We start from the raw sequence: 20,433 nt of genomic DNA, 5'->3' as shown, positions 1-20,433 counted from the left end.
AAAATGTAATATTGTTAAATATTTATGTATCTATATTCCTTACATTACAAGAAAGAAAAATTGGAGTAGATTTGTAGTTTAACTTTTAGGGGGGTCAAATTACATGTTTGATGGCTTTTAAAATGCGTCAAAGCATAAACCCGTCTCTTGGTTTTTAATATTAGTTGCCGAAAAAATTGTAAACTCAGATTTTTTTTGGCTTCTCTACGTTATGTAGATAAACCAGTTTCCCGTTTGTACTACGAGTTTCCGGATACCGTGTATAATGTAAACTTAACGTTATGTTCTAGATCTGTACGCATTGGACTATGATACGGGAGAATGCGGGTTCACATCCCACGCAGTGGAACAATATATTAACATTTTAACAAACAACTTTGTCGCCTCCTTAGTTGAGTGGTTGCGATCCTTGGCTGCGAAGACGGAGGTGGCGGGATCAAATCCCGGAGTTGGCAAGTAAATTTTATTTAATTAATTTACGTTATTTCACAATTTATTTTTATTTTTTTTTTATAGTGAATACCTCACAAGAGTCCCAACTGCTCCCGTCTGGAGCCAGTGAGACTATGGCATCCCCAATTGGGGGATGTTGTGAGGCTGAAGGTAAGGGGGGAAGGGAAAGATGAAGGTGGGGAAGTACCTGGCTATTCAGATCTAGTCACTTAACACGGCTAAAGCCATTTGGAGCAACGTTTCAATTCTGAATGGTGGTCTTACACCAGGGCGATACTGGTAGTATCTTCCACTCTGGAACGTGCCGCAAATATACTATATATTATTTTAATAAATTAATTGTGAAATAACACAAATTAATCAAATAAAATTTATTTGCGCACGCCGGGTTCGAACCCGCGACCTTCGGAATGGCAGTCCAATGCTTTACCACTGGACTATGCCGGCCGTCAAATTAATTAACAAATAATAATATGATACAGGTACTATGTTTGCGGCACGTTCTAGAGTGGAAGATACTCTCAGTTTCCTGGTGAAAAACGATCATTTGGAATAGAAACGATTAATTGTGTTTGGTGACCATATCTGAATAGCCACGTAAATCACCGCCTTTCATCTCCTTCCTTTCCCTAATGCCTTCAGCCTTACAAATCACAACATATCCCAATTAGGGATGCCATAGTCTCACTTGCTCCAGACGGTTGGGCTGCTGGGCCTCTTGTACAGTAATCACATTTATGTTTTATTTCAACAAATGCAAAAAGTAAATTTTTTAACGTTGACACAATTTTTTGTTTACATCAACTCCACACTGAGGAAAATAATTTCCCTCGAACGACGACGAATGATCTATCTCTCCAATAGGTCAAGAGGGACCAGTAGGAGAGGTCAAAGGGTCTCCCCAAACCAGCCTCTCCCGATCTGGCACGCCACGCAGTTGGTGGGAAGGCGCATCCTGTACACACCTCACCCGATGAGCCCGGGCATCCCTGCAAAATCACCGACTGTGAACCATTTGGGGTGACCTATGTTAGAGGTGTTGGTTATCCAATAAATGGTTCAAATTGAAAATCTGAATTATTTTATGAATATAAAGTGGGCCTTACTTGGTAATAAATGTTGAAAATCGGTCGAATTAATAACAATTTCTCTCCGTTCAGTTCGTGTGTATAAAATTGATCTAAGTAGCAAATTCATTTACATTGTAAGACTCGTACTAGCATACCGTCATAAACATATTAAGCAATATTTGCCTTTCACGTATTGTTGGGTTACATTAGAAGTGAAATTGCAAGGTCAATGTTTTAAGTACCAATAAATTTGATTGATTTAATGCCATAATAGATAATTTTACCCATTATCGTAACAAGCCTAAATAATTTTGCAAGTAAAGATATCCGTTATTATATATACTCTATCATTAAAATGCTTGGTACTCTTATCGTAATGAAAAGGATATTAATACGATAGTATCAGCAGAGTATATGTATGCTGCCTACGTGCGACAATGTATACAGGAACTTAAGTTCGCGTCATTTGGCACGGGAAGGATATAGTTATTGGTTTTTGATGTTTAGAAATATAAGTTTAAATAAATTCACATGGGAACGATATGGACATAATGGTTGCTTGAAACTTACGTGCGAAATAACCTTTGTTGGTACTTACGTAAATTCCTTTACTCTGGAGCCAGAGGTCAAGGCTGAAAAACTGAGTGTATATATATTAAGTGTAGAACTGAACTAAATGATATGTAATAAAATAAAATAAATAACTTTTTGTTTTAAAACCACCAGTTTTTAATAATTTTTTGAACCGACCGGTTTCGCTTTACTCAAGCATCTTCAAGGTACAAATTATTACTAGACAAGAAGTACAAAGTGTGAGCTTATATATAAAAAAAATTTGAGGGAGACAACATGATATAAATATAACAAACACAGAGAAATCATACAATACATTTACACAAGTACAAAAGACATGCGAAAAACCGAACGATAATTATGTAGACTAATGGATTATAATAATATATATGGAGAAACAAAGCATCAACTGACATGGTGATAAGGAGAAATTCTGTTAGGTATATTAATATTAGAAATGTTTTGTTTGTTATAATATATCCCGAAGCTCAGTTTGCCTCTTGGCATAGGCCTCCTCTAATTTTTCTCGTATTTAAAGTTGCAATATTGAGTATTTTGTTTCTTCTTGTTGTTAGAGGGTTGTGGTCTCCCGCGGGGACCAGCCGTTATTTATTTTATTTTATTAAATATGTCAAACCACAAAGTGATTGCTTTCTACAATATTTATTGATATGTATTAATTTTTTTTTCATAATTGAGTTTAGTAGGGTCGTATAAATTTCTCCCTTTACTAGGAATATTCATAAAATAATTACTTTTCGGTTAAATTGGGACTTTTAATGTTAATGTTATTAAAGATTATTTGTGTATCCTATCGTATGCTGAGAATTTTAAGAAAATTCCGTGTAACCATCATAGAGGTCAAGGTCATTAAGAATAACAGGAATGATATTTTTGTTATAATTTGTAATTTAACTAGCTGATGTGTACCCGGCGTGTAATTGGGAGCATTTTTAGGGTGAAAAATATTATTTCATTGTTATAAGTATTTGTTTTACTTGATCGTGCCATTTCTTCTTGGGCGTGTTCGACTTCTTCGCCTATTCGCTTCCTATCACACTTCCATGCTCATTTTTCTTCGTTCATCAAGTACGCCTCATTTGGCCACAAATAATTATTTGATTAATGTTTTTCTATCATTCACTTGACGTAGTATCAATAAATTCACATTATTACTGTTAAAACTCTACATTAAGTCGACTTGCAATCGTCTCTGTATCTAATTCCAGTGTAGAGTGCGTTAAAGTTTTCATCGGGTGTCCCCGACTTTTTGGACCATTCACTACTGTATAGTTACTGTTATAAAACTACATCATATAGTATTTAATTCGACTTTATATATCATTTCAATGCAGAGATAATGAGGTACGTCCCCGTTTTTTAGCGAAATTGGTCTAGTTTTTGAGTCAAAGAAACATTCATTTTTATACATTTTAAAGAAATCAAAAATTTTCCGGATAAATTTAGTGCCTAACAATTACTCTGCAGTGGCAAGTAAAAATATAGTGTATTCCTTAAGACTCTCGGAAAGATACTTTGTTTTTGCTTACCGCAGGTTATGACGCCTAGAAAGAGTATTGAGGTAGATTGTAACCAGAACAGAATTCTTCGGATAGACTGAGTGACTATTGTAAGTAGAGGTCATAACAGGAATTATATCCCCAACATTAATAATTGGTAAATTATATTCTCCGGATGGACTGAATAAAAATTGTAGAGGTCATGAAAAAAATGTCTCGAACAAGAACAATTGTTCGATTGCTACATTATGAGAATTCTCCGGATAGAATGAGTAACAATTGTAGAGGTCATTACAAAGATGTCTTGAATAAGAATAATTGGTATAATGCTACACTATGAGAATTCTCCGGATAGAATGAGTAACAATTAAAGAGGTCATGACAAGAATGTCTTGAACAAGAATGATTGGAAGATTGCTACATTATGAGAATTCTCCGGATAGAATGAGTAACAATTGTAGAGGTCATTACAAAAATGTCTCGAACCAGAACAATTGGTAGATTGGTAAAAAAAGAGAACTCTCCGGATAGACTGAGTAACCACTGTAGAGGTCATGTACAGAGAAAAATGAGTATTGCTAATTTATTTAAAATCTCTTAAAATGATTGGTCATCTGGTTAAAACGGAATTACAGGCCGTTTCCTGATAAATTTTGACGAAATGCGAAAATGTCATGATTTTTATGAAAACGTGTTCCGATATCGTGATAATACATAGCTTTTTCACTTAAAGTTTACCAGGAAACATATCAATTCATTCGTTAAGGGCCTGCAATCCTATTTTTAACCGGATTACGAATAATTTGAAGAGATCCTTAATAAATTAGCAATACTTATTTTTCTCGGTATGATAAGAACATCTGGGACGATAGTTGGTATGTAGGTATATCGTTACGTTCTCTTTTTAAACACGGCAACATTGGCACACGGACACGCCCGCAACACATTTCTATTGGTTGATCTCTTCAGTACTCCAGAAAGGAAGATACTTTAAGAATCACCTTGGTGAAATATCACCATGGAAAATTGAAACGGCGTTTGAAATGGCTTTAGCCGTGTCAGGGCTTCAGCCCCACAATGTACCCCAATTTCGGAAGCCATAGTCTCACGGGGAGCTTTTGAATTCTTGTTCGTTATTCGAATAAAACAGTTGTTGTGGAAACAAAGAATGAAGACTTAGGACGGGTTGTTTCGGAGAATTTGAACAATTCATCAAATTTCAACGTTCTGTGAAAGTCCTATTCAAGTTCTGTTATTATATCATTATAGACTAGTTGCTTGAAAAAACTGAAATTAAAACAGAACTTGAAAAAATCTTTCACAGAACTGGAAAATGAACGTTGAAATTTGATGAATTGTTCAAATTTTCCGAAACAACCCGTCCTTAGCTTTGCGATTAAACATCAGTTTTTAATACTTATACAGTGATTTATTTTTGGGGTATTATGCCGTATGGCGCTACCTCCTTCTTTAGCCAGCGTTTCGAATAGCATTATAGTGCCATGATCAGGGCAAATGTGCAATCTAAGATTGTGGTGAAGTGCTAACTTCAATCCTCTTAGAGCTGGTATTACAGTAAAATTTTAAAGGGTTTTTGGCGTTTAGTTTTGGTGTAGCCGTCAATTACCGGATACAGAGAACTATTGAGCGTATCCCCATCGTCTTTATTAATGTTAAAGGGATTTTTTATGAATTTCAATTTCATCCGTAAATAGGCGTGCTCTTAGGCATTTTGAGAAATCTTCCCAGGAATTTAGGAACATATCTAAAGTAATAGCTGGTTTCAATTAATTGCTCGGCAATTGCCGATTTGTCAAGGTGGCCGAGTTTACATGATCAAAAGTGTTCTGATATCCTTTTAGAGATCGTCCGTTCCTTTTGGCGGTGGTAATCTCAAATCATATCCAAGTAATAAGCTTGTTAATGAATTTCTTTGTTGTGTTGAACTGAGACTTGATTAAAATGACTTTGTAATAATATTTTGATATCTCGTCCAGTTCGAATGCCTACGTGACATTTCCGGAATTCTCTAGCGTCGGTTCAGCATCCGTCTAGCCAGATCGGGTCCAGTTATCTCGCGGATCTACACAGGACCGGATATTTTTTATTGTTAATCAAAACAAGTGGTCAAAGTAACAAAAGATAAATTAGCGAGACGGTATATTGTACAAGGTATATTGGGTTAAGGTAGTGTTACATTGATTAATTAATCTTATATACGAGCTCTGAAGCAATGCATTTATGCTCTGTAGGCAATACAACACCGAAGGAGATTGTTTTTTTTATGTAAACAAGAGCCCCTAATTGCATCCCAAATTGAGGAGCGATTTTTTCAAAACTCAACATAATGTATTGCCGGAGGTAAAATTTTTGCGAGGCCTGTTTTTTCAAGTACTTTGTATTTAAAGCTGGGTCCAGACATGTTCTTTTGTCCGTCCCGTACCTCCGTTTCGTACCAGCGTCGCGATCCAAAAACTCTGGACGCATCATCTTTTGTCCGTACCGTACCTCCGTTTCGTATCCGCGTCGCGATCAAAAGCCCGTATCTCCGTAACGTCGCTGCGATCATAGCGTGTTCATTTCCTCACACCATGTCGTCGACTGCGGAAGTGTTTGAGAATTTGACGATTGTTTGCGCGTCCTTCATTGTTATTCACAATAATATAACGAAAAAAAAACAAAAAAGGCGACGTTGGTGGGAGTTAGAATTGTTCAAAAACAGAGAAAGATGTCGCACGCCGCGAACACGTCCAGACTGGCGCAGACCCGTACCGTATCGCCTTTGAACGGGCCGAAAAACCGACTCGCGATGGATCGGAGCGTACCTCTATCCGTATCGAGATGCCGTACCACCGTACCGTACCGAACGGGCGTCCAAACTAGCGTTCTTGATCGCGACGCTGGTACGAAACGGAGGTACGGTACGGACAAAAGAACATGTCTGGACCGAGCTTAAGGCGAAGCTTAATGCCAAATCACTATTTTGATTAATCTTTATAACGAATTGGTGTACATTATGAATATCAAAAAATATGCTTTAGATAAATTGAAGTTTTTTCTATCGTTTCGCTTGAGTAGAATACAAATAAGTTTTTTCAATAGAAATGTATGAACGCATAAAGGAAAAAACTTTTAAAAAATACAGAATTATAGCTAAGATTATCTGTGATAGTTTCACTTTATTATTATTATTATTATGTAATGAGTAAGCAGCATTCTGCTGATGCGCTCATATCTGATTTCACAACAAGTTTGACAGTAATTTGACAGTAACTTGATCAACTTTTTTGCTTCCTTTTAAAATTATTTACAAAATAAATAAAAACCAGTTTTTTTCTTGAAATTGAACGTTCCTAGACTCCATTTGTCAAGCGATTTTAATGCCTATTGCCTACAATATAAGGTATACCAAGAATATACACATTTTTGGCTTGAAGTTTCCTCTTAAGATAAGGTAATATAACTCAGATATTTTTGAACGTTGAAAATAAATGGTAACCGGAATACTCACGACACTGACAAATCAACACACTTTTGAAAAATGGTGTAAAGTCATGAAAAGTGTATGTTTTTGGAAAGTTTTTTACATCACTTCAAATGGCTATACATCGCGTATAGTGTATCATAACTTATTAACTCCATTAATGGAGGACTGACCGCAGTTGGCGCTGGCAAAAATTGTCCAAAGAAGCGAAGTTACAGTTTCTACAGTTTCAGTGCCGGCAACCCGGGCGTTTATTTAAGGTTGGTTCTGTACAGATGTTTTTTTTTCATTACCCTCCTCACTAGACAAAGTCTGTTCTGAGGCTGGTAATTAACAATTTATCTATAAACCAAATGTTTAGTAAAAAATAGTAAAAAAATGAGTAATATAAAAATAGAAAAATTAGCAGTCCACAATGGTGTGCTGGTACCTACCCTGATGTATGGAAGTGAGGCATGGAACTGGCAGAGAAATTATGAAAATAGATTAAATGCTGTTGAAATGAGATCGCTGAGGCGTATGTGTGGTAAAACCATATATGATCGAGTGAGAAATGTGGAGATCCGCAAAGAGTGCAAGGCTGATGTAAGCGTAATGAGTAAGATTGAGAAAGTTAGCTAGTTATACTGTAATTATGTATCTTAAATAAATTAAATGTTGTAAGAATTTCCATCTGCGACAATTTATTCATAAATTAAGTTTCATCTGTTTCAAGATCAAGTTTGCGTAAAGCCGCGTCTCCTGCGACAAAACATCCAACAAAAGAAAAATATTGGGGCAGGACAACAGCGTTTATGTTTTACATCGGCCACAAAATTGTGGCTTCGCCCCAATGTTTTGCTCTTGTTGGATGTTTTAAAAAAATTTTGTCGCTGGAGACGCGGCTTAAGGTTCACAAAGATTGAGATAACTATCTATCAATATATAAATAATATTGAATGGTTTTATGCTGAGATTGATGACATTTTGCGCACTTGACCTTTAAAACAAGAGAAAGGTTACTGGGACTTATAAATGGACATTCAATATAACAAACCACAGAAAAAAGTTAAATATATATTATGAGCAAATTATAGCAATAATCAAAACAAATTGTTATTGTTCGGTATTTATATATATTTTTTAGTAATAGATAAGATATCTTATTCACCGCGGTATGAAATTTGAAGCGGTAACTATGTACCGACTACCAGTTAGTTATGTTCGACGATGTAATGCAAAAGCGAGTCAACCCACACGTACAACGTACATACGCCATCATTGTAACTGATCCTTTCATACTAGAATACTTGGTAATGCTTGAATTATGGAGTTGTTGCATTTAATGATCTCTGTTTGAGACAGCGACCAATGCATGGAGGTAAAGCGCTTGATATGACCTTCAATAGGTAGCGCTACAATAATCGCTTATCATTGTTTTATTTTATTAAAAAATTAACGTGTTTTAATACATCTATTTGATAGCATTGAAGAAGAGGATAATACTAGTAAATCTAAACGAAACATGAAACAGAACAAGACATAGAAAAAAATAAAAAATAAAGGTGACAGCTAGGAATCGAACCCAGAATCTCTTATCTTACCGGGACAGGCATTTCAACCAGTCGGCTAATGGGGCCATGTTATTAAACGTCATATTTCAAAATCAGAAATAACAATATCATTTTTCAACTATTTCTCCCCATATTTTTGGCAACTATCTTTTGAATTGGTTTGTAACCTAGATAGTGTCTCGTTGAAAAATCTATTTGAATTTAACTTTTGTTTTCGGTAATGAATAAATGCAAATCTTGGAAGCAGAAATTAAACCACTTTTCGACATCCGATTGAGCTGAAACTCGACAAATAGACTCGTTTTCGATGACAATGTATAATTATGCTGCATTAGTATTCTAACAACTTTTGGTGGCAATCACATAGACACACGCAAACATATACACATTTCTCTGAATTTGGTCAACATTACAGCAGTAATATACGAAATAAATGTCGGTCCTACCCGATCAGTCTTGCCAAAAAAATGTTTAATATTAAAAAAAATAGATTGTAATAAATCATGTATTTATAAATTCATATGATTTTGTATTCTAACCTAGTATTTTCACTATACTAAAAGCTACATTTGAACCAGTAAATATTACACATTTTTAAAAATAGCCCCAATTTTTGGTTGCGTTTCCCGCAAACAGACAGTGTGTTACAATTACTTACTGTTGATTTATATTTTATACAGGTATTATAATATTTTATACGTATGTATTTACTAATCTCCATTATATTAGCTAAAAATGATGGGAAAATTGACGAACATCGCACTTTTAAGCAAATTGAGTAATTCGTAGGTACGACTATTTTGAATATTTAATCCATTACACATCTGACCTGATGATGGACACTGCAACGCTGTCCGAAACATATTGGGAGGAGGTAGCGTAACGCATAATAATATCCCATAAATAAATTAATGTGAAAACGCCGAACCAGGACACCGTAAGAACAAAATTTGCTGCCTTTGTGACCTAAAAATCTCAAAAAGATCCAATTTTATTGACCATAACGATAATTTTTAACTCCAGAACCACAAATGATGTAACATTATTACAAGTATTTTACGAGCAAGCATTGCTATTTTCTTTGGTTATTAATTTTCAGATAGAAACCACCGTGAAAACTAATGGCCTTAATATGTTTGACCAAACCCAACAATATACGAAATAATAAAACCATAGCAAGTGTTCAAGAAAGGTTAATAAACTTTTATTAAAAGATTTATTCCTAGTAGGGCCTTTTATGCAAATATACCTCAGCAATAATTAGATCTACAAGAAACAACACACTAAACAAAAATGAATGGCAAAACAAAGACACTTAATCAATAGGAAACCAAAAAATCACTTTAACAACAGTTTTAAAGTAGCAGTTTTTACTTAAACCTTCAAAACTGTAACATGACTTCGTGATAATATGAATCCATATTGTTATTAATCGTTCGGCAGGTGTTTGAAAATATATGCGGTGGGGTAAAAATACACGAAAAAACGCTTTTATTGAAAATTATTAATTGTCTTTTTGCCATTATTATTTGAAATATTAGTTTATTGTGTGCTTTTGAAAAGTTAATATTTTATTATCATAGTGGGGGAACCATTTACGTGGCCCTAATTTTGTATAAAACACCGAGTTAACTTAGAATTGGCACAAGCAGTTTTATTCGTTGATTTGGATAACATACCATTAGTAATCATGAACTCTATTATGGTAAGCTTAGTTTTGTCATATTTAATTTTAAAAATATTTATTGGTTGTTGAATTATATAACATTTTAATCCACTTAATTTTGTAGAAATTTCTGTATAACAAAGTTATAACTTCCAAAACTAATAATAATAATTTAATATACGTAAATGACATCCCCAGCACGGGAGATCCTAGTGATAATATCATTAAAGAGAATAAAAAAAATATTATTTCTGGCTTCCTGCTTGGAAAAATCTCGGGATATTATAATTCCAATTTCGAATAAGACTGTTAAAATGATTTTCTCTTAAAATATTATATTAATAGGTATGTTCCTTTTTTTTTAAAAGTTTCATTGAAAATATTAAAATTTACATTAAAAATTATATTGAAAGCATTTTTGAGTTAAAATTTGAGTTCATTGAACGACGAAAATTTCATTCATAACCAAAATTGTATGTTTAATTGTTAATTCGATTTTGTAGTTTGTCGCCACCCTCCTGTGCATGGGCGCCCTTGTGTCCGCCCGTCGCTGGACCACCCCTGTTGGCACCTGGACCGCCCCTGATGCATGGGCGGCCGCAACCCCACCGCCTGCATGGATTCCCCGCCCAACCCCCCCGCCGACTGCCTGGTTCGGAGCACCAGCCCCTCTGGGCGCTGACGGCAGCGTCGTGGAAACCCCCGAGGTGGCAGCTGCGACTGCCGCCCATCTGGCGGCAGTGGACGAAGCCGTAGCGGCCGCCGTAGCTGCGAGTTGGGTGACTCCACCACCCGCTTGGGTACCTGCTCCTACTCCATCCTGGGTGACACCCCCTCCAGCGTGGGTTGCTGCTCCACACTCTTGGGCTCTTGGAGCCGCCCCTGTAGGAGCTGATGGTAACGTGGTTGACACCCCTGAGGTGGCAGCTGCCAAGGCCGCCCACTATGCTGCAAAGCATGCGGCTGCATCTGCTGCAGGAGTATGGTAAAAACTAAGAACTCTTTATTTCATCTTCATCACCTTATTCCAAAACCTCTTTAACCAAGTGCTGACCATGTATTGATACGAATGTGATTTCCAAAAAAGTATTTGAAAACTCTTTCGCTACTTTATAATGTATATAATTATTATTTGTGTTGTAAATAATATCCTAGTTGTATAATTTTCGATTCTTCTATATTTACTTGTTATAAAGCAAATTCAATAAAACGCATTATTTGTAACATTTCGTTTTCTTTTTTGTTTTATTATTCTAGCAACTAATCACTAGCGATGAGTGTTCGGTTTTCAATTTGACCATTCGATTTAATAATTAACGTACTCAACATATTGTTATTTAAACATATAAACTGCTTGCTGTGGCTTAAAGTCAATGAATCCACATAAATTTCACCGTTCATCCCCTATTTTTAAAGTTCTATATAAATTTGGCAAGTTATGTCACGCGATCGATCAAGACGTTTTGAAAACTTCCAATAATATGCCAAAAATCGTTCGAGTGAAGTTAAATTCAGAAAATTTCCATTTCCCATTTTTCCACGGTTATATTGAATACTTTTCTGGCTCCATATGTGATGTAGATTTACCAGTGTCCCCGCTTTTACTTCAAGTTTCCGGACACCGGGTACCTTCATCAGCTGTGAAATAATTTACTATTTAATGTTACCTTGTAAACCTAAATCAAAAATTAAAAAAACGCATTACTTTATGTTTTGAAAAAGTTATGTGTTGTCAGTTGAAATATCGAAAACAGTTTACTCCAAAATTTTATAGTAATTTCAACAACATCATGGAATTACCTACCTACATAAATCAGAAGGAAAAAGGCAACAAAATTAGAGCAATGTTAATAAAAAAAAATAAAAAAACAAAACTTTATTCATGAAAAAAAATTGGTTTTTGCATGGTATCTAAATAAATAAAAAAATATGTACACAGTGAAAAGAGTGTCGCATTGATATTGTAATTAAATTACTATACTCAGCTAATTGACATAATCGAGTTTAGAAAAATAAAGTACTTAATAATAATGTTTCTAGAACTATCATTATCTTTGAATTAAAAAGCAATTTAAATATTCATGCAGGATAAACAAATTGCAGTTGTTACTACTCGTATTATGTTCCGCAATTTTCATAGCTATTTAGCTATTGAGATTACAGGTTCGTCAAACCACAGGCGCAGAATGTATACTATTTTCTGCACAAAACTGGTGGAATAACATAATATGACTTGGTCAGTTCAGTGCAATATGTAGGACAGAATTTAAAAAATATCTAACCAGTGAAAAACTGCGTTCAAAAATTTTATATGCTCTCTAACTTTAAAAACTCTCTTGTCTGTGTAGTGTAGAATTGGTGAAACAATATGGTAGTGAGGAGGGAAATGAGACGAAGAAGAGGAAGGTGATAAAGTTTTTACATACAAGATTTGTAACAAGATGTAGTGCATCACTTTACTTACATCGCATCTATGGTCTTGGTGTGTGTGACCTTTAAGTACCTACACATTGTCATTTTGATATTGGTCAAATTGACAGCCCTGGAATTCTGACTTGGAGAGTTGCCAAACCTGAGGGAGCAAGGCTCTGTGATTTGCATTGGAAGCAGTGGCCATTCTTTGATCACCAGCCCAGAGCAGCGGGCATTCCTCTTGGCTGAGGTTCGAAGAACACATTCGCCACTCCTGAGTGAGCATCAGCTTTGCATATGGAGCATAGACCATTGGATTGATGGAATCGTATGGCATTTGCCAATCCTCATTGGTTAAGAGGGACCCTTTTGGAGACCAGCAGCATGAGGCTGGTTTGCATTGGACTACAAGATTATTTTTTGGATAAATTATAAACTGGGAGTTTCTGTGAAGAACCGGAATCTACACTGGTATCACACCTTCATTTTACCTATACAAGCCCTTTGCCAGACATATTATATAGTTAGATGCTAATTTATTTCTTTTTCATTATGTCGTTTTTGTGGTAATACATTTTTAGTATTCTTAAATATTTTTTATTTCTAGATAATAAACCCATCCTTACTTTTATTTATTGCCACTTAATCCCATGGTAACAAAGTGCCTGACTATTCAAATCTGAAAATTGGTATTTCACCATGATGAGCTAGGCATTCTGACAGTGTTTATATCCATTCTGGAACGTGCCGCAAGTATGGGTAGGTACTACATATTATTTTTAATGAATTAATTGTAAAACAACACAAATTAATTAAAGCACTGTTGGCGGCCGCGGTGGACTCTCTCGCTGCAGCAGCTGGTAAAGTTTCTTCACCACCTAGGATTCTTGCTGCAGAGTCTCCATCTTCTATCTTCGTAGAACGTCACAGCGGTGCTGCCGAGGTCTGGTATCTGTGTGAGGATATTATGTCAGCTCTTTATTAGCAGCCGACACATACCTGGACGAATGATGAACCTCTTGGTGGACGCGGTGGACTCTCTTGCTGCAGCCGTTGGTCCAGTTTCTTCACCACCTAGGATTCTTGCTGCAGAGTCTCAATCTTCTATCTTCGTGTCACTTGTTCCTGTCCTTTATTTTACGTAACTTTAATTCACTTTCCTTTTTGTAATATTCTCAATTTTTTTGTAATGCATCAACTGTAAAGCGCCCCTGAGGTGATGTCTCACAAAAGCGGCGCTATTCAAATTAATCAAGAATTAAAATTACTTGTGCACGCCAGAATTGATGTAGCAAAATGTCACAACTGTTATAGTATTGATGTTGAATCACTCACTATTTAAAAAATTTAACATAATTTATGCCGTGAGATGGCAGTGCATAATAATTAAGTAAAACGTAACATACTGTCGAGGAGCCATAAAAAGGGCACGCCTCGCCGCTAGGACGCAAGGCCAAGTAAGACAGCGGTGATAAATTGGGAAATAAATTGGTTCTCATGCTGCCAACATATATCTTTGAAAGGGTGTTCCTCCATTGTCCGTCGATTCTCGATCTGGTGACCAAATAAAATATATCAACCACAATACTAGAAACTTATGTACTTGAGAATCTACAAAGCGTTGTTACAAAAATAAATGAATTGTGAATAAATAAGAAAATAATTATGTTAAGAAGATAAAATTAACAACTTTACTCTCAATGAAATATGAAAATGGAAAATAAAAATTTAACTATCGCAATTTATTTATCAGTATTTTTCTATTTAATGTTCCATTGATAGTTGTTAACGTTATTTTCTTCATTTATTAAATATTAATAAATAAAGAGTTTTATAAACTTCAATAAGTTCTACATGCATATTACACAGGGAGTGACAGCATGTACCCGAAGGATTTTAACCTGCGATTTCTGAGAATATTTGGAGTAAAAAATGAAAAAGTCGGTTAGATGTCCGATGGAATATTTAAAAAAATTCAAAGCAAAAAAAATGTTTTTCCATTACACGTTGCCACTGGTTACTACAGTCTAGCGGGTTAAGTTATATGCGCTCTGTCTCGTTTCAGCGGGACGGTAACGGAAGAGACGGAGCGCATATCACGTGATCCGTTGTGTCGTGTCACGTGAGCAGTGCGCTCAGTGGCAGCGTGTGATAGAAATATATGTTTTTATTTTTTATTGAAATAATATACCATTGGACAGCAAAATTACATTTATGTTTTTGACATGACATCTTGCTCGCGTGACTTTCAAAGCAGGAAGAAGTTCAATAAGATTGCTAAAAACCTCACCTATCCCCCTGACGTTCAAAATTAGACGAACATTGCTGCCTCCATGTGATTACGAAAAATTCTGTACAAACCCGGGAAGCGCCGGGGATTTCAGATAATTAAAAATAAATTTTAAACCTAAAATTTTAGTCTCTAACTTAGAAATACCTACAAACAAACTTTGTACAAGGTCGAAATTACACAGGATCCTCATTACAACATACATTCTACCAACCTACAACTTAAACGATGTTTGGACAAAGAAATATGCAATATTTCTCTATAACAGACTTCAAAAGCAGTATTAAGATATGGATTATGGACACGGGAAGGAATAATAATATAGACACAATGTTGCTACCTAATAAATATTAACTCTTATATTATGTTTTTCAACAGCAATAAAGATTAACTCCTATGTAATGTTTTTCAACAGTAATAAAGATTAACTCTTATTTTATGTTTTTCAACAGTAATAAAGATTAACTCTTAAAATGTGTTTTTCAACAGTAATAAAGATTAACTCTTAAAATGTGTTTTTCAACAGAAATAAAGATCAACTTTTATGTTCTGTTTTTCAACAGTAATATTGATTAACTCTTATGTTTTATTTTTCAACAGTAATAAAAATGAACTACTATGTTTTGTTTTTCAACAGTAGTAAAATAACAAACATAACATCCTTTCTAAAAACCAAAATAAAACTTCTCCTAATTTATAATTCATACACAAAACCGTGTACAATGTGACCATAGAGCGAGGTTAAGTGAACATTAATTTCATGTTTACTTTATTGATATAAACAATTTAAAATTAATTGATTACTGCCATCTAACGTCAATCTCCGAATTCAAATCAATAATCGACCGAGGTAAGTAACTACTGAGCGAATGAAGGTTTATTGTTTTATTGGTTACCTGCCGTTTTAAAATGAACCAGTTTATGCAGCCAGGTATTTACAAATGAAATCAACAATTACTGCACCAAATTATATCATTAAAATTTTTGGCTATCAAATAAGTTCCACAAAGCTTTTCTACTCGGCTTATAGATGATGCTTTACGTTTATTGATACCAAATACCCTATAATATTAATAATACTTCTAACTTCTGACATTTCCCATACATCATGATTGTAGCGCCTCCTAACGGCATGAGTTGTCCGCCTTGATTTAGTTTTATTGGATTTTTTGTGAAATATGTTCTTTATTTTACATCAATTATACAGGGTTTTCCAATAAGAGGTGTTCTTTTGAATAGCCCGTTATTTCGGTAGATGTTACTTTTGAAGCTGACATTTTTTTTAATTTGACAAGTAGAAACTACGCCATTAATAAAAATGGAACGATACAAGCTTCAACAACGCATTGAAATTATTAAAATTCACTTGAGTGAATCAAATGCAAATCATCTTGAGTGATAAGGCCCATTTCCTCCTCGGTGGCTTCGTCAACAAACAAAATTGTCGCATCTGGGACTCGAAAAACCCAAGAGCTATTGTTAAAAAGCCTCTTTATCCTCAACGTGTGACTGTTTGGTGCGGTTTATGGTCCGGCGGAGTCATTGGACTTTACTTTTTCGAAAATGAGGCTGGAGCAACAGTTACGGTGAATGGATCGCTTTCGAGAGATGATTAATGATTTTTTATGGCCGGAATTGGATGGTATTGATCTGGACAATGTTTACTTTACAACAAGATGGCGCTACGTGCCACACTAGCAACGTAACCATTGATATTTTACGATTGAATATCAAAATAACACCTCTCATTAGAAAAACCTGTAGTAATCAAAAAAGATAGGAACCTACTTTTTGGGAGAATTTTATAAATTTTTATCAACATTGCAGTCTAATAGTACTAAATCAATTCAATTTGCAGCCATTTAAAGGAATGTCAACGTCAATATGCTGCACTAGCGCCTCACCAGAGTTGTTGATATTGCCAATATTTTATTGGAGTTGGATGAATTATTAAAATTATAGGGTATTTTTTGATACAAACATAATCAATACACAAAGAATCAAAGTGGAGTATCTTCTGGGGAAGTTCTGATAGCGGGTAGAAAAAATGAGCTATTTTTTTTAATTAGATCATTTTTATATAAAAGTTCAGCCTAATAAAAACAAATTGTCTAATTTAGGAATTTAATTTCAACATAGCCTTCGTGGTCGGGGTGTATCGTCAACTACAAATTTGGAGGTCACTGTTTCAAATACATTTTATTTAAACATTGAAAATAATATAAATAATATATAGGCAGTCGCCTAGTGTGGTGATTTAATGTATCACATGTAAGAAAATGTATTATTGTATTATCATGTATTCTATAAATAAATAAATAAATAAATATTCGCGATTATTAAACGAAAATATGAAACAAAAAAATCACAAAAATATACGGTGGAATCTGTGAATTGAACCCAGGACCAGTGATGTAAACAAAATAATATGTGTTTTGAAATAATAAATAATGTCATCACAAAGTGATAAGCTTTCAGAAAAAAATTTCTTCGAAAAATTATTTTTAACACTAAACACTAAAGTTTAAGTTTAGCACCTTAAAACAATAATGTTTTCAATTTAATTTATAATCGTTAAGTAAAAACCTAATATGGCGTTGATAAATCAATAAATACACGATTTAAAAAATAACAGAGGTACCTACATACTTAATCCTAGCCTCCCCCCCCCTTTATTGTCACGATAGATAACTGAAACTTTATTTTTTTCAAATAATAATATAAGTAACCTAAAATGCTTTGTTTGCTGAGCCAGACAAAGATAATATTTAGGACTATAGAAATTTTATTTTTTACAACTAGGCTACTAACCTGTTGCAGAAAAATAACGTAATATTTTTTTTATTCTGAGACAAGCAGCAAAGATTAATGACACAATTTTAAAGGTCGTTGCAATGATATAATTATAATAGCACTTTAATCGGGAACCTTTAACTAGTGCAAATACATTTTTAAATATGACAAATTAATATTTTTTTTTTTAAATGTCATTCGTGAAGTTTAAAGATAAATAAGAATTGTCTTCTTGCATTATTCGCTACTGGTAGAAAAATAATTATTTCTTGAATGATATGAATATCCAAATCACGTTTTTTTGTTCTTGATGCATTTCTCCTTTAAATGCACAGACACGTAGGCATTTCATTACAGTTGTAATCGTACATTTTACGTCAATCTTTTAAATGGCAGATTGCACGCCCTATATTTAACGGGCCTTCCTAGCGTGTACCTGCGCGTTACACACGACTGACTGACTGCTTTGTATAATGTTTAAAACTCTGCTAATATTTGCAAAATCAAAGGCTATACAGTAATAGGTATAGTTTTTTTTTATTTATTTTTAACTGCCAGCAGCCCGGGCGTTTATTGCAATAACATAGTCAAAATTACAAACATGAAAGTAACCCGCCTCACTAGAAGATTTCTGTTCTGAGGCGGGTACATATATATATATATGCTTACACATACACATACATAAATATATACATGGAGCATTCCATATATAGCTACATACATATATGGTTACATAAAAACAGGAATTTCGTAGGAACTTTAAATTTACATAAATGGTAGCGTCTAAATCTCATTTATTTATTTATTTGTTTATTCGAGACACAAACAGGATATTTATAAAAACATTAATTATGGATTACAAAATAAAGAAAATACAATTATAAATATCCCTAGACTAATGTGTCTGCAGCAATCACATTTGCACATTCACATAAGCAAACATGTAAAACAATGACAGTATTTATATACAAAACTTAAAACTAAATTACAAAGAGAAATTACAAGATTGAAGCACATAATAAGGAGAAAAATTTAAAGAGTACCTACATATTAAAAAAAAATTCTAAACCACTAAACAATTTTTTTTATTTATTTATTTTTCTTTTTATTTTATTTTTTTTTTATCTAAGTACAGAAATCGTGGAGATATTTCTTGAAACAAGTTATATTATTTAAAAAAATATCTACGACAGTGTGTGTTTTAGCAAGATCATTGTATGATGGAGACATTCTAGACATAGGATTAAAATATCCAGTATTTCGGTCCAAAATATGTTCATATTTCTGGTATATTTGGGCCTGGCGTAAAAATTGATTTGATTGACTAAGTTACTATTTACACGATTATTCACAATTTTGTAAATCATTAAGAGGTCATTTATATTTCGTCTTTTAACTAAACTCTCTAGTTTGAAATATGTAAGTCTTTGTTCATACCCATTTAGAAGATGGTAGACACCTGATCGATAGGAAAAAATCCGTGTAAATTTTCTTTGGACAGATTCAAGTCTGGATACCTGTGTAATGTAATGTGGATTCCAGACTGTTGACCCGTACTCAAGAACACTACGGATTAACGAATTGAATAGAATTATTGGGCTATTAGAGTTCTTGAACAGTTTAGTTGATCTTACAATAAAACCTAGTACTTTATTTGATTTATTTACAATGCATTCTATGTGTTGGTTGAACGTTAGTTTGTTGTCGAATATAATTCCTAAATCTTTGATCGATTCAACTGTTTCCAGATTGTGACCACATATGCTATATGAGTATAGAGTTTTGTTGGTGTTCTTGGTGAAATTTATAACTTTACACTTAGCTATATTCAATAGGCCACTTGCATCATATTTTTTATTTTTTTTCCGGTTAAGGAAAATATTCTAAGACATTCTGTATTATTATTATTTTTTTAATTGTATTTTTGAAACCCTGGAGATTTTTTGAAAATTTCAATCCGAAAAATCAGACCTTTTTTTATAAACCGGAAAGACGGGACATAATTTTATAGGTGAGAAAAAACAATGATTACATAGCCGAAAATCATTTAAAAAAAAGAACGTTTTCCACACGAATGACACAGCAGAATAACGAGGCATACCAAAAATTTTACATCTCATAAATATTTTTTTCCTTGATCCATCTTATTGATCATAAATCATTATAATGTACAACGTCTATATTAATAAATCCAATGTAATATACTTTTAATTGTAAATTATAATAATAATAAGAATATTATAAAATTTGATTTTGATAAAATCAGCACCATAACCATTATACCTCTAAAACACGTACCGACATCTAAATTGTACGGGGTTCTCTTCACATCTGTCAAAAATTCAAACCAAATGAAAAGTTCGCAGAGAACAAACAATAAATCTAGTGAACGAATTCAAAAATTCGCCTGAAATCAAAGTGATGCCATATAAAAAAATTAAATCAGTGTGGAATTTTACAAAATTAATAGGAACATTTTCAGTAGACGGGACATTTTCATGTAGTGACGACACGAGCCCAAATAATGGATTTATTTATTTAAAAATAAAAATAAATGTACATTTCTACAAAATTTTACTAACATTTTCGTAATCTTAGTAAAAAGATCTATCCACACGA

At 33.9% G+C, this 20,433-nt stretch overlaps 2 protein-coding genes across 2 annotated transcripts in view; both read left to right on the top strand.

The window, feature by feature from the left end:
* LOC149412683 (uncharacterized) overlaps positions 1-20,433 on the top strand; it is a 356,728-nt gene that overhangs the window by 143,474 nt on the left and 192,821 nt on the right. The window lies entirely within an intron of this gene.
* Positions 10,299-11,543, top strand: LOC149412704 (uncharacterized). The gene is made up of 2 exons (XM_089645297.1): positions 10,299-10,358; positions 10,823-11,543. Exons 1-2 carry the CDS (start codon positions 10,344-10,346, stop codon positions 11,306-11,308), a joined length of 501 nt encoding a protein of 166 aa, XP_089501423.1. The 5' UTR covers positions 10,299-10,343; the 3' UTR covers positions 11,309-11,543.

Source organism: Hesperophylax consimilis, chromosome 22 (assembly GCF_061612785.1).
Source record: "Hesperophylax consimilis isolate HC1 chromosome 22, BYU_Hcon_1.0, whole genome shotgun sequence".
NCBI classification, from domain to species: Eukaryota; Metazoa; Arthropoda; class Insecta; order Trichoptera; family Limnephilidae; genus Hesperophylax; species Hesperophylax consimilis.
The sequence above is the reverse complement of the archived record's forward strand: the minus strand, read 5'-3'. Positions and strand labels throughout refer to the sequence as shown.